The sequence below is a fragment of the Dendrobates tinctorius genome, unplaced genomic scaffold (genome assembly GCF_039654945.1).
Source record: "Dendrobates tinctorius isolate UK_male_01 unplaced genomic scaffold, ASM3965494v1 ptg000157l, whole genome shotgun sequence".
Lineage (NCBI taxonomy): Eukaryota > Metazoa > Chordata > Amphibia > Anura > Dendrobatidae > Dendrobates > Dendrobates tinctorius.
Window position 1 is genome coordinate 2,169,397 of NW_027361824.1, and position 13,489 is coordinate 2,182,885.

At 47.9% G+C, this 13,489-nt stretch overlaps 1 protein-coding gene across 1 annotated transcript in view; it reads right to left on the reverse strand.

Annotated features, from left to right (window-relative positions):
• The window catches only part of LOC141051429 (uncharacterized), a 233,229-nt gene that overhangs the window by 157,630 nt on the left and 62,110 nt on the right, over positions 1-13,489 (reverse strand). The window contains 3 exon segments of the mRNA XM_073548361.1: positions 11,452-12,505; positions 12,992-13,067; positions 13,286-13,383. Coding sequence (XP_073404462.1) covers positions 11,452-12,505; positions 12,992-13,067; positions 13,286-13,383 — 1,228 coding nt within the window.

Here is a 13,489-nt window from a genome sequence, read left to right on the forward strand (position 1 = left end):
GTGTTTCATACCAAGTGGTTCCGGTCTGGAGTGGAGGTGTTCTAGAGAGAGAGATTCATATCTGGTGTCGTATGATCCGTCGTTATCCTTTCTCCTTCCCATATTTGTGTTTAGTTGTGCCCTGTTCACATTACTGTATATTCCTGTGTGTGTGCGGCGCAGTGCAGTTTAAGTTCTCCCTGTCTGTCATTATTTGTGTGGGAGCTTTGGTGGTGACTTCTCACTGGGTGGAGGGTGGAGGGTTAAGTGCAGGGCTGAGCAGGAGATAAGGAAAGGTCGGAGGCTCAGGCATTTGCACCATCAGCAAAAACCCTGGGTTGAGGGTCAGACAGGGTTTCCCCTAGTAAAGGGACACCACAGGGGCCCCGGGTATTTCAGCCTTAGTTGAACTAAGCCCCCGTGACATTATAATCGGCCCACATTTTTTCAGGAGTCCATGGATCCATTAGATTCCATAACCCGCCAGTTGGCGGTGCTGTCCATACAGGTCTCCGAGTTGAATGGGGCAGTTCAGCAGCAGGGCCTGGTAGTAGCAAAGGTGCAAACGGCATCTGCAGGTATCGGTGCAGAGCCGAAGTTTCCGCTGCCAGAACGATTTTCAGGCGATCGCAGCAAATTTGTCGTATTTCGGGAGGCCTGCAAATTATACTTCCGCATGCGGCCAATATCCTCAGGTAATGAGGCCCAGCGAGTAGGGCTGGTGTTGTCATTACTGAGTAGTGACCCCCAAGCATGGGCATTTTCCTTACCACCTGACTCTGCTACATTTCATTCGGTCGATAATATTTTTTCTGCCCTCGGGCTCATTTACGATGACCCTGACCGACTGGCTCTAGCGGAATCTAAAATCCGCGCCCTCCGCCAGGGGGAGCGCTTGGCAGAAGACTATTGTTCGGAATTTCGCCGCTGGGCTGTAGACACACAGTGGAATGACCCAGCACTGCGGAGCCAGTTTATTCATGGGGTATCAGGGAGGGTGAAACAAGCCCTCCTGATGTATGAGACTCCGGCATCATTGGAGTCTGCCATGAGTTTGGTGATACGTATTGATCGCCGTTTTCGTCAGGGGGCACAGGAGATGCTACCTCTGGGGGAAAACAGAGGTGCAGGTGTGGTTGAAGTAGATGAGTCCCCTGAACCTATGCAGATTGCTGGCGTGGCACAGGTTCAGCCTCGCTTCCGGGAGTCCGGAAGTCCGGAGCATGTTTCTACTGTGGTAAAGGAGGTCATTATGTTAACGTTTGCCCGGTACTACCTAAGAGGGTCACACCGGCGGAAAACTGTTAAGCTCAGAGGGTATGGAGGAGACCCAACTGAGCGTATGCATATCCTCCATGATGGTATCTCAATGTATGCTCCCTGCCAAGGTTATTGTCGCCGGCAGAGAGCTACCTATATCAGTGTTTGTGGATAGCGGTTCTGCCACCAATCTCATAGATGAGGAGTTTGCACACACCGCCGGGTTTAAGATTGAAAAACTTCCTCACCCCATACAGGTGGTGACCATTAATGCTGTTCCCCTCCCTCAAGGGGAGATTACTGAGTTTGTGGCAGAGGTGAAACTCCACATTGGGGTCCTACATTCTGAGTCGGTTACATGTAGGGTCCTCCGTAATCTCCCAGCTCAAATGGTCCTGGGTTTTCCATGGCTGTCCAGGCACAACCCGGTAATTGATTGGAAAACTCAGGACATAGTACAATGGAGTGGTTTCTGCCAAGACAATTGCTTGGCCACATGTGTGTCCGCCGTGACGCCCAGCCTGCCGGAGGCTTTGCAGGATTTCGCGGATGTTTTCTCTGAGAAGGGTTGCTCAGAACTGCCTCCACATAGAGCCTATGACTGTGCTATTAGGTTAAAACCCGGGGCCAAATTACCTAAGGCCAGGATGTTTAATATTTCTGGTCCTGAGAGACAAGCTCTGAAAGACTACATCGCGGAGAGTCTGAGCAAAGGTCACATCCGGCCTTCGTCCTCGCCTGTAGCCGCGGGGTTTTTCTTCATTAAGAAGAAAGATGGGGGGTTACGCCCGTGTCTGGATTTCCGAGAGTTAAACCAGATTACTATCCGTGATCCCTACCCAATGCCGTTGATCCCGGATTTGTTCAACCAGGTAGCGGGGGCAAAATGGTTTTCCAAGCTGGACCTCAGGGGGGCGTATAACCTCATAAGGGTCCGTCAGGGGGATGAGTGGAAGACGGCGTTTAACACTCCTGAGGGTCATTTTGAGAGTCTGGTTATGCCGTTTGGGTTGACCACCGCGCCTGCCGTTTTCCAACATTTTATTAATGATGTCTTTGCTCATGTCCTGGGGAGATTTGTGATTGTATACCTGGATGATATCCTCATTTATTCTAGCGATCGGGACACTCATTTGCAGCATGTTAGGCAGGTGTTACAGTTGCTCCGGGAGAACCAGCTCTATGCTAAGCTGGAAAAATGTTTATTTTTTGTCCAGGAGTTGCCCTTTTTGGGATATATTGTGTCCGCAGCTGGTTTTAAAATGGACACCGCTAAGGTGCAAGCGGTGTTGCAATGGGAGAGGCCGGAGAGTCTGAAAGCACTCCAGCGGTTCCTTGGGTTTGCGAATTATTATAGGAAATTTATAAAACACTTTTCGACTGTCGCCAAACCGCTCACGGACATGACAAAAAAGGGTGCCGATCTGGCCTGAGGTGGCTATACGTGCATTTGAGCGTCTGAAGAATAGTTTTGCTTCAGCCCCCATTCTGGTGCAACCAGACGTGTCTAAACCTTTTGTGGTAGAGGTTGATGCGTCGGAGGTGGGAGTGGGGGCAGTACTGTCTCAAGGCTCGTCCTTGAGCGAGATGCATCCATGCGCCTACTTCTCCAAGAAGTTGTCGCCGGCCGAACGGAATTATGATATCGGCAACAGGGAGTTGTTGGCCATCAAACTGGCTTTTGAGGAATGGCGACACTTCTTGGAGGGGGCGGCTCACCAGGTCACAGTTATCACCGACCATAAGAATCTGCTCTACCTGGAGTCGGCCAAGCGTCTGTCTCCTAGGCAGGCTCGCTGGGCATTGTTTTTTACTCGTTTCAATTTTCTTGTGACGTACCGTCCCGGGGCTAAAAACACCAAGGCGGATGCTTTGTCTAGGTGTTTTCCGGGGGGAGAACCTCGGGAAGAGCCGGTACCCATCCTCCAGAAAGGGGTAGTGGTCTCGGCTCTCACGACTGAGGTAGAGGCGGAGATTGCCGAGGCCCAAGAGGAGGTACCACCAGGACTTCCCGCCAACAAATCATTTGTACCCCTGCATCTTCGGCCTAAGGTGTTGAAGGAACACCACGATTCGGTACTGGCTGGTCACCCAGGGGTGAAGGGCACCTTAGAGCTGGTATCGAGTCGTTTCTGGTGGCCCAAAATCCGGCAGGACGTGGTCTCGTACGTGGCAGCTTGCATCACGTGCGCTAGGGCTAAGTCACCCCGAACCCGTCCTGCTGGCACGCTACAGCCTCTGGGGGTACCCAATAGGCCATGGACAGAAATCTCCATGGATTTTATCACTGACTTGCCAGCCTCGGCAGGGAACACGGTCATCCTGGTGGTGGTTGACCGTTTTTCAAAGATGGCGCATTTTGTGGTGTTGTCCTCTTTGCCCAATGCTAAGACGTTGGCTCAGGTATTTGTGAAGGAGGTGGTCAGACTCCACGGAGTACCGTCTGACATAGTATCTGATAGGGGTACGCAATTTGTGGCGAGGTTTTGGAAAGCTTTTTGCTCAAGGTTGGGGATCAAGTTGTCACATTCATCGGCGTTTCATCCACAGTCTAATGGACAAACTGAGCGCATGAACCAAAATCTAGAACAGTATTTACGATGCTTTGTGTCCAACAACCAGGAGGAGTGGTCTACTTTCCTTCCTCTGGCCGAATTCGCATTAAATAATCACCGCCAAGAGTCATCAGGAGAGTCTCCATTCTTTTGTGTGTACGGTCAACATCCTCAGTTTTGTACCTTACGTCAGGGTGACTCCGGGGGTGTCCCGGAGGAGGATCAGCTAGGAGCCCAATTGTCATCAGTCTGGAGGCGGGTGAAACAGCGTTTGTTGAGCATGAGTGCCAGGTACAAACGGGTGGCTGACAGTAGACGCGTGCCAGGTCCGGACCTGTGTGTGGGTGAATGGGTGTGGTTAGCTACGAAGAACATAAAACTCAAAATCCCTTCTTTAAAACTGGGTCCAAGGTTTATTGGGCCTTTTAGGATTTCTGCCATCATTAACCCAGTAGCTTATCGGTTGGAACTTCCCGCGGTGTACAAGATACACAACGTGTTTCACAGGGCTTTATTGAAAAAGGTGGTAGGCTTGGTGGACATGACGCCGATGCCACCTCCAGTCATGGTGGATGGCGAGTTAGAGTTCGAGGTCGCCAAGGTAGTGGACTCTCGAGTAGTACGCCGTACTCTTCAGTATTTGGTGCACTGGCGGGGGTATGGTCCAGAGGAGAGGTCTTGGGTTCCAGCCTCAGACATACATGCGGATCGGCTGGTCAGTTCTTTTCACCGTCGTCATCGGGACAAGCCGGGTCCTATGAGTCTTGAGGGCCCTGGGGTCCCTCGTAGAAGACGGGGTACTGTCATGTCGGACGCTGTTCACACCACAGCATCCGGCAGGCAGAGGTAGTTCCACCTCCAGCCACTATAGCCTCAGTGGCGCCGGCCTGATCTTCAGGCTCTCGGGGGTTAATCCTGCTGGAGACCAGGTTGGATGGGTAGTCACGCCCACGGTCTTTAAATAGTCATGCTGGCCTATGGGCGTCGCCGATTATAGCTTGTGTTTCATACCAAGTGGTTCCGGTCTGGAGTGGAGGTGTTCAAGAGAGAGAGATTCATATCTGGTGTCGTATGATCCGTCGTTATCCTTTCTCCTTCCCATATTTGTGTTTAGTTGTGCCCTGTTCACATTACTGTTTATTCCTGTGTGTGTGCGGCGCAGTGCAGTTTAAGTTCTCCCTGTCTGTCTTATTTGTGTGGGAGCTTTGGTGGTGTGACTCCTCACTGGGTGGAGGGTGGAGGGTTAAGTGCAGGGCTGAGCAGGAGATAAGGAAAGGTCGGAGGCTCAGGCATTTGCACCTTCAGCAAAAACCCTGGGTTGAGGGTCAGACAGGGTTTCCCCTAGTAAAGGGACACCACAGGGGCCCCGGGTATTTCAGCCTTAGTTGAACTAAGCCCCCGTGACACACTCTCCCTCCCCTGTGTATATGGCTCCGCTCCCACTCTCCCTCCCCTGTATATATGGCTCTGCTCCCACTCTCCCTCCCCTGTATATATGGCTCCGCTCCCACTCTCCCTCCCCTTTATATATGGCTCCGCTCCCACTCTCCCTCCCCTGTGTACAGGGCTCCGCTCCCACTCTCCCTCCCCTGTGTACATGGCTCCGCTCCCACTCTCCCTCCCCTGTGTATATGGCTCTGCTCCCACTCTCCCTCCCCTGTATATATGGCTCTGCTCCCACTCTCCCTCCCCTGTATATATGGCTCCGCTCCCACTCTCCCTCCCCTGTATATATGGCTCCGCTCCCATTCTCCCTCCCTTGTATATATGGCTCCGCTCCCACTCTACCTCCCCTGTATATATGGCTCCGCTCCCATTCTCCCTCCCCTGTGTATATGGCTCCGCTCCCATTCTCCCTCCCTTATGGCTCCGCTCGGCTCCCCCATCCTCCCCATCATACTTACCCTCACGTCGCTGAACTTCCTTCCCGTCGCTGCACGTCCCTGCATCTCGCGGCGCTTCAGCTTCTTCCTGTGCGGAGCGGTCACGTGATACCGCTCATTAAGGTCCATGAATATGGACGCCACGCCTATGGGAGATGAGTGGCGTCCATATTCATGACCTTAAATGAGCGGTAGCACGTGACCGCTCAGCGCTGGATGAAGCCACCGCGGGATGAAGCCGCCGCGGGATGCAGGGTGAGTATCAGCTGCTGCACCTCCCCCCGGCTCCCCTTGTGTCCGCGGACCGGCAAGGGCACTGCAACGGCCCGGTGCTGGGCCGCGGACCGGCGGTTGGGGACCCCTGGTCTAGAGGGATGCAGCTCCTCTGTCTTGGGTCCTGCTCCTGTGACCAGCTACCGTGTGTGCATTTACCTGAAGACTGTGTCACTAACAGGTTCAGCCTTTTGTATGTTTTTGTTGCGGCACCTCTGTGTGTGAACAGAGCCCGCTCTGCGCACTTCAGGTGAAGTTGAACCCGTGTACATCATACCGCCATATTGCTCCTCTGTCATCACTCAGCAGCGGTTGTAACACCTACTGCACGGTGGACCCCGAGCGGCGAACGCACTTTATTATTTTTATTTAGGGCGTTCCGCCGTTCCTAACAGTAACTTCCTAAAACCAAATACCACACATGATGGGTTGGCAACCTGTTCTGGACCATAGTAATAGATTCCGATCCGTCATCTATCTCAATATTATTACAATGCAACCAAATTACAATAATTTTTATTATGTTCTTTAATGAACCTGACTGTGAGATCTGCTTATTTATGAACCAGTAGCAAAAACATTCCCAAAGATCAGCAGTGATCAATCCATGAAGTAAGGCACATGAGTAGTTGTACTTGCTTCTGGCATGAGCTAATTCCTCGGTTGCAGCTTTTATCCCTGTATATAGAGCTTCAGGGTGGGAGGACTTATTTTAGCCGCGATATTGCAACCAAACACTTGAAAAAAAATATCAAATGTTCTCATCTTCTCTGTAGAAGTGTTAAATATGCAAATTCTCTCTTTAGAGAGGAAGACGACTATAATTCCAGAGCCACCTACTTATTGCAAGGCTCGTTAAAAAGTCAATATTGACTTTTAGGATCACTGATTCCAATAGCTGGCACGTACTACAGTTCTAGTCCTCTTCTAAGAGACAATTTGCATATTTAATTTCCAGAGGAGCATGCATGGCACAGAAGTCTCCTCACTCCAGGCCTGGCTTGTCACTCTCCACAAGAAGAAACCTTACCCTTTAGACAACAGTCCAAAGCCTCTCACCTAGCAAAATCAGATGTCATACTTTGGACTGAAGAGTGGCAACACCATGTCTGCAAATAGAGCTTCTGGTTTGGCTCATCCCAAGTCATATTACATGGCTCGTTAAAAAGTCGATATTGACCTTTAGGATCGCCGCTTCCAATAGGTGGTGCTATAGAGTTCTAGTCCTCTTCATGTCTTTAGAGATAATTTGCATATTTAATCTTCCAAAGGAGCATATGTAACGGACTGGGTGGTGGAACCACTGTGCCGTGATCCGAGGAGAGCCTGGAGGGGGCGTGGCTAGGTGTCTCACCAAGTCCAACCTTGGTTGCACGGCGGTTGGCGATACTGTGATTCAAGGAGTGACGAGGGTGACGGAACCAGGTGCTACACCAGGACAGACCTTGCGTAGATCGCAGCTGAGCGCCAAGGGACAGGAGGCAGGAACGGCCAGGAATGGTAGATTTAGCAAGTATTGGATAGCAAGGCTGGTATAGTGACTGGCACGGTGGACACACAAGCAGGCAGATACTGACGGGCACGAATGGTATCCTGGCAGACGGGTTCAGAGAGGCCTGTCTGGTATACAGTCAGGCAGGCGGGCGTGGCTGATAAACAGCCAGGCAAACGGACACAGCTGATAGACAGGCAGGGATGATAAACAGGCAGGCGTGTTCCTATATGATTTATCCTAGGTCCCATTGCAATGAGCTCTGGGGATCCTATATGTTATAGATACAATACATTGCATTCTAATTTGTCTATATAGGGATGATAAACAGGCAGGAGGGCTGATGTGCAGGACAGGTATACTGGGATATAAGCACTGGGACCTGAGAACTAGCAAGTGTGTTAGAAACAAACTACAACATTGCACAGGCACCTCCAAGTAGGTGAAGGTGCCTTAAATAGTCCCCATTGGCTGGGGACACTTTAGACAGTGCAAGTGCGGCCCCTTTAAAAAGAAGGGAGCGCGCGCACGCCCTACTCACAGTGCCTTGGGATCTGTGCACATACCCTGGACATCTGCAGCATGAGAGGAGGAAGGAAGTGCAGGACTGCGGCAGTGAGTCGGCATCTCTGCCGGTGAATGAAGGAAGAGAGCAGAGACGCCGGTGCTACAGCATGCATGGTTTAGAAGTTTCCTCACTCTGACATACCAGGCTTGGCTCGTCACTCTTTACAAAGAGAAACATTACCCCTTAGACCTCAGTCCAGAACCTCTCACCTACCCAAAATCGATCTCATACTTTTGTACTGATGAGGGGCAATACCCCAAAACACTGTTTGCAAATTGGGATTCTGGTTTGACTTTTATCTCAAGTCATATTACAAGACTCGTTAAAGAGTCAATATTGACTTTTAGGATCGCTGCTTTCAATTGGTGGCGTTAGAATTCCAGTCTTCTTCCTCTCTGAAGAGACAACTGGCATCTTTAATTTCCCAACGGAGCATGCATGGCTTATAAGTCTCCTCACTCTGACATGCCAGGCTTGGCACTCTCCACAAAGAAAAACGTAACCCCTTAAACCCCTGCAGAAGTGGTAAAATTCACCCACATTAGAAAACTTTGGATTCAAATTATTAAGTGTTGGGTCAAGTTTTTAATAAAACGTACAAAGGTCTATTTCTTACTGTGGAATCACACTCCATGACTTTACAATATGAATTTTCTAGGGAATATTTCTATCCCCATTCCTACATTTGACAGGTCAGGGAAACACATCATTACATCTTCACACATCAAGGAGTATCAGAGCCATGATAAAACGGCTGTGGGAAAGTTTAAAAATTCCTGTTTCTACTCTCTATTAGAACTTAGTCAAACAGTTCATGCAAAAAAAATTAACAAAACTTCTACTAAATAAAGGGATCTAAAATTCCTGAAAGGTAGAAAGCGTTAAAGTATTTCCCATTAAACATGGATCAGGGAATCTGTGAATATTTTATTTCTCAATCTATTGATACAAATTAATAGATCTAAAAACACCAAATAATATGATATCTGTTTTGCAGCAATCCAACGTGCCAGTGCTGAGAAATCAAGCTTTGTAGTGAAATGTATGTTAGCCTGGAAGTGCACTCACAGCACATACACGCCCCCAATGCACTTCCAGGCTCATTTGCATATTATTATTATACATTTATATAGCGCCATTTATTCCATGGAGCTTTAAATGTGAAAAGGGGCAAATATAGACAAGTACAATAAACATGTGAAAGACAAGGGACACACAAGTACATAAGGAGAGGGGACCCTGCCCGCGAGGGCTCACAGTCTACAGGGATGGGTGAGGATACAGTAGGAGAGGGTAGAGCAGGTCGTGCGGTGGTTCAGAAGACTGAGGATCATTGCAGGCTGTAGGCTTGTCGGAACAGGTGGGTCTTCAGGTTCTTCTTGAAGGTTTCCGTTGTTGGTGAGAGTCTGATGTGTTGCGGCAGAGAGTTCCAGAGTATGGGGGAAGCACGGGAGAAGCCTTGTATGCGGTTGTGGGAAGAAGAGATAAGGGGGGAGTAGAGAAGGAGATCTTGAGAGGATCGAAGGTTGCGTGCGGGTAGATACCGGGAGACCATGTCACAGATGTATGGAGGAGACAGGTTGTGGATGGCTTTGTATGTCATGGTTAGGGTTTTGAACTGGAGCCTCTGGGCAATAGGAAGCCAGTGAAGGGCCTGGCATAGGGGGGAGGCTGGGGAATAGCGGGGAGACAGGTGGATTAGTCGGGCAGCAGAGTGTAGTATGGAGTGGAGAGGTACCAGAGTGCTAGAGGGGAGGCCAGAGAGTAGGAGGTTGAAGTAATCGAGGCGGGTGATAAGGGTGTGCACAAGTGTTTTTGTGGTTTCATGGTTGAGGAATGCGTGGATCTGGGAAATATTTTTGAGTTTGGGGCAGCAGGAGGAGGTGAGGGCTTGGATATGTGGTTTGAAAGAGAGGGCAGAGTCGAGGATCACCCCAATGTACCGAGCATGCAGGACTGCGGAAAGCGAGCAGCCATTGACATTGATGGATAGGTCGAGTGAGATGGGGGAAAGATGATGAATTCTGTTTTGTCCATGTTCAGTTTGAGAAAGCGAGCACAAAAGAAGGCTGAGATAGCGGACAGACATTGTGGGATTTCAGTCAGTAAGGAGGAGAGGTTGGGTCCAGATAGGTAGATCTGCGTGTCATCGGCGTAGAGGTGAAACTGCAAACCGTGGGATTCTATGAGCCGAAGGTGTAGATGGAGAAAAGTAGGGGCCCTAGGACTGAGCCTTGAGGAACACCGACATACAGGGGGCGAGGTGAGGAGGTGGTGTGTGAGAGGGAGACACTAAATATTTGGCCTGTTAGGTATGATGAGATCCAGGATAGGGCCAAGTCTGTGATGCCAAGAAATGAGAGAATCTGTAGCAGGAGGGAATGGTCCACGGTGTCGAAGGCAGAAAACAGGTCCAGGAGAAGGAGGACAGAGTAGTGTCGCTTGCTCTTAGTGGTTAGTAGGTCGTTAGTGACTTTAGTTAGGGCAGTTTCAGTTGAGTGATGCGGTCGAAAGCCAGATTGTAACCAGTCAAAGAGGGAACAGGAGGAGAGGTGGGAGGACAGTTCAAGATATCCATGTACATGCTGTTCCAGTAGCTTTGAGGCGTAAGGGAGAAGAGATATCAGGTGAAAGTTAGACACAGAGGATGGGTCGAGGGAGGGCTTTTTGAGGATGGGTGTGATTGAGGAATGTTTGAAGGATGAGGGAAAGACACCATTTGTAAGTGAAAGGTTGAAGACGTGGGTTAGAGTTGGTATGAAGACTGTGGGAAAGTAGGGATGAGGTGGGATGGGAGCGGGTCAAGCGCGCAAGTGGTGAGGTGTGATCTTGACAGGAAAGTGGAGAGCTGATCTGTCATGGTGGAGAAGCTGGTCTTCAAAGCTCATTTTCTCAGCACTGGCACATCAGATTTCTACATGACAGGTATTATTTTTATTGTTGTACTAGGACCTTAACAGCCATACCGCTCCTTTCAATAGTAAAATCATCATGACTGGCTTCCTTCAAGGATACCTGCGTTCCTTACAGTAAGGCCACGTTCAGTATTTTAAATCAGTATTTGTAAGCCAAAATCAGAAGAGGAACAATTAGAGAAAAAGTATAATAGAGACACGTCAGCACTTCTGTATTTTTCACCCTCTCCTGGTTTTGGCTTACAATACTGATGTAAAATACTGACCAAATACTGAAGGTGTGAACGTGGTCTAATATAGAGATGCTGGGGAAAATTCTTCTCATTGATCATAAATATATTCTTGATATTTCCCATACGAGAGTTATTTGTTCTAGTGCCAGCTATCACTGATCAGACCAAATATCTCTCTCCTTTGTGAAACAGTAATATTTTCTGAATTGAAACTTTGTATTTTTGTAATAAAACACAAAGCAACCAGAGGCAACAGATCTTAAATCGGAGCTCTACCTGGCCACAATTCTTACAATGTGAACACTAAAATGTCATCCTCTGTGTGATTTTTTTGATGATCCACAAGATCCGATTTCTGCAAAAAATATTCCCCACATTCTGAGCATGAAAACGGCTTCTCTGCTGTGTGAATTTTCTGATGTGTAACGAGATGTGATTTCTGAGTAAAACTTTGCCCACATTCTGAACATGAATACGGCTTCTCCCCTGTGTGACTTCTCTGATGTTCAAGGAGAGCCGATTTACGGGTAAAAAATTTCCCACATTCTGAGCACGAAAACGGCTTCTCTCCTGTGTGGGTTCTCAAATGTTCTACAAGAACTGAGTTATATGCAAAACATTTTCCACATTCTGAACACGAAAATGGCTTATTTCCTGTATGAGTTCTTTGATGTCGGTCAAGAGAATTTTTACGCAGAAAGGTCTTTCCACATTCTGAACATGAAAACTTCTTCTCTCCCGTGTGAATATTTAGATGTTCCACAAGACTTGATTTCTGGGTAAAACACTTCCCACATTCTAAACAGGAGAAAGGCTTCTTCCCTGAGTGGCTTTTTAGATGTGCCTCAAGATGATGCTTAAGCTTAAACCACTTTCCACATTCTGAGCAGGAATACGGCTTCTCCCCTGTGTGAGTCTTAAGATGTTCCATAAGGTTTGATTTATGACTAAAGCACTTTCCACATTCTGAGCATGTAAACGGCTTCTCCCCTGTGTGAGTTCTTAGATGTTCAATTAGAACTGATCTATAGCCAAAGCATTTGCCACATTCTGAACAAGCGAATGGCTTCACCCCAGTGTGTCTTTTTAGATGTTCAACCAGACCAGATTTCCTGCAAAAATATTTCCCACATTTTGAACATGAAAATTGTCTTTTTTCATCTTTGTTAAGTCCTTCATGAATAAGATTAGACTTCTTTTTAAAATGTTTCCCCTGTTCAGAACGTGAAGATTTTTTATCTGGTTCAGGTACAGTTCCTTCTTTACCGGAATGTGATTGATTATCTTCTACATCATAAGAGGGAGAAAAACGGAGATTTCCATGTGAGCCGCTGACACATTCTTCATCTAAGAAACAACATTTTTTCCAGAAAAAAAAATTATATTTTAAAATTTCTCTGTTAAAAATCCATACAAAGAGCAAGGCATGCATCAGAATACATTTGACAAACTACAAAACAAAGTTTTATTTTCCAAAAGTCGACTTATACTTCAAGATAATTGTGAAGAAGCGTTCCTAGGATTGCTTATTTCACAAAAGTCGTGCAGTCTGAACAGGATGCTGGTCAGTGGTCGATCAAGCAAACCACTTGTTCACTGGGTCAAATTTTTTGGTTTGCACAAAATATCAATGTTGTCTTTTACAGAACATTCATCTGAAGAGCAGTCTACCTGAAAAAAAACAGCTAATCTCCAGTCGTTTAGTGCATCCAGATATGTGCACATGGTGTCTTTAAGATGCCTGAACAACCGCCAAGTTTTTACCAGTGCAATATAGGATCAGCAAACTCATAAGAATCGGCAGAAAACACGAGATTGATGAAAAACCTTTACCTTTCACCGACACAGATATGGATTTGTCGAGTCCACTCGTTGAACCAGTTTCATATCTTTCTTGCAAGGATCCAACCTAAACACAGGCAAAGAAAAGGAAAAAAAAAAAATTATCTTCTGTCCAGGTAAAGGTTAAAAATACCCTAGAAAGCATTTCTTCAAGGAGCGATCAGACAAGATCATCACGTAACAAAACAAGAACTGGAACCCATCACGGAATTATATGGCGGTGTCCATTTACACCAGTTTGAAATAAATATATAGAAGAGTTCCATAAACCTCAGCTCCATCTACCTGATGATCCAGGAGGACATTCTGCTTCTCCTCTGGATGATCATGGGAACACAGAGGACTGGGACTTCTCTCTGGTGGATTTCTCGGACTGGACCCATCTATAGGAAATATACACAGTGACTGAATACATCGTCTACAGGTGATGATCAGATGATGGGGAGTCCAGGTGACCTCAGACCCGGCCTCTCCTCTATGATCAGTACG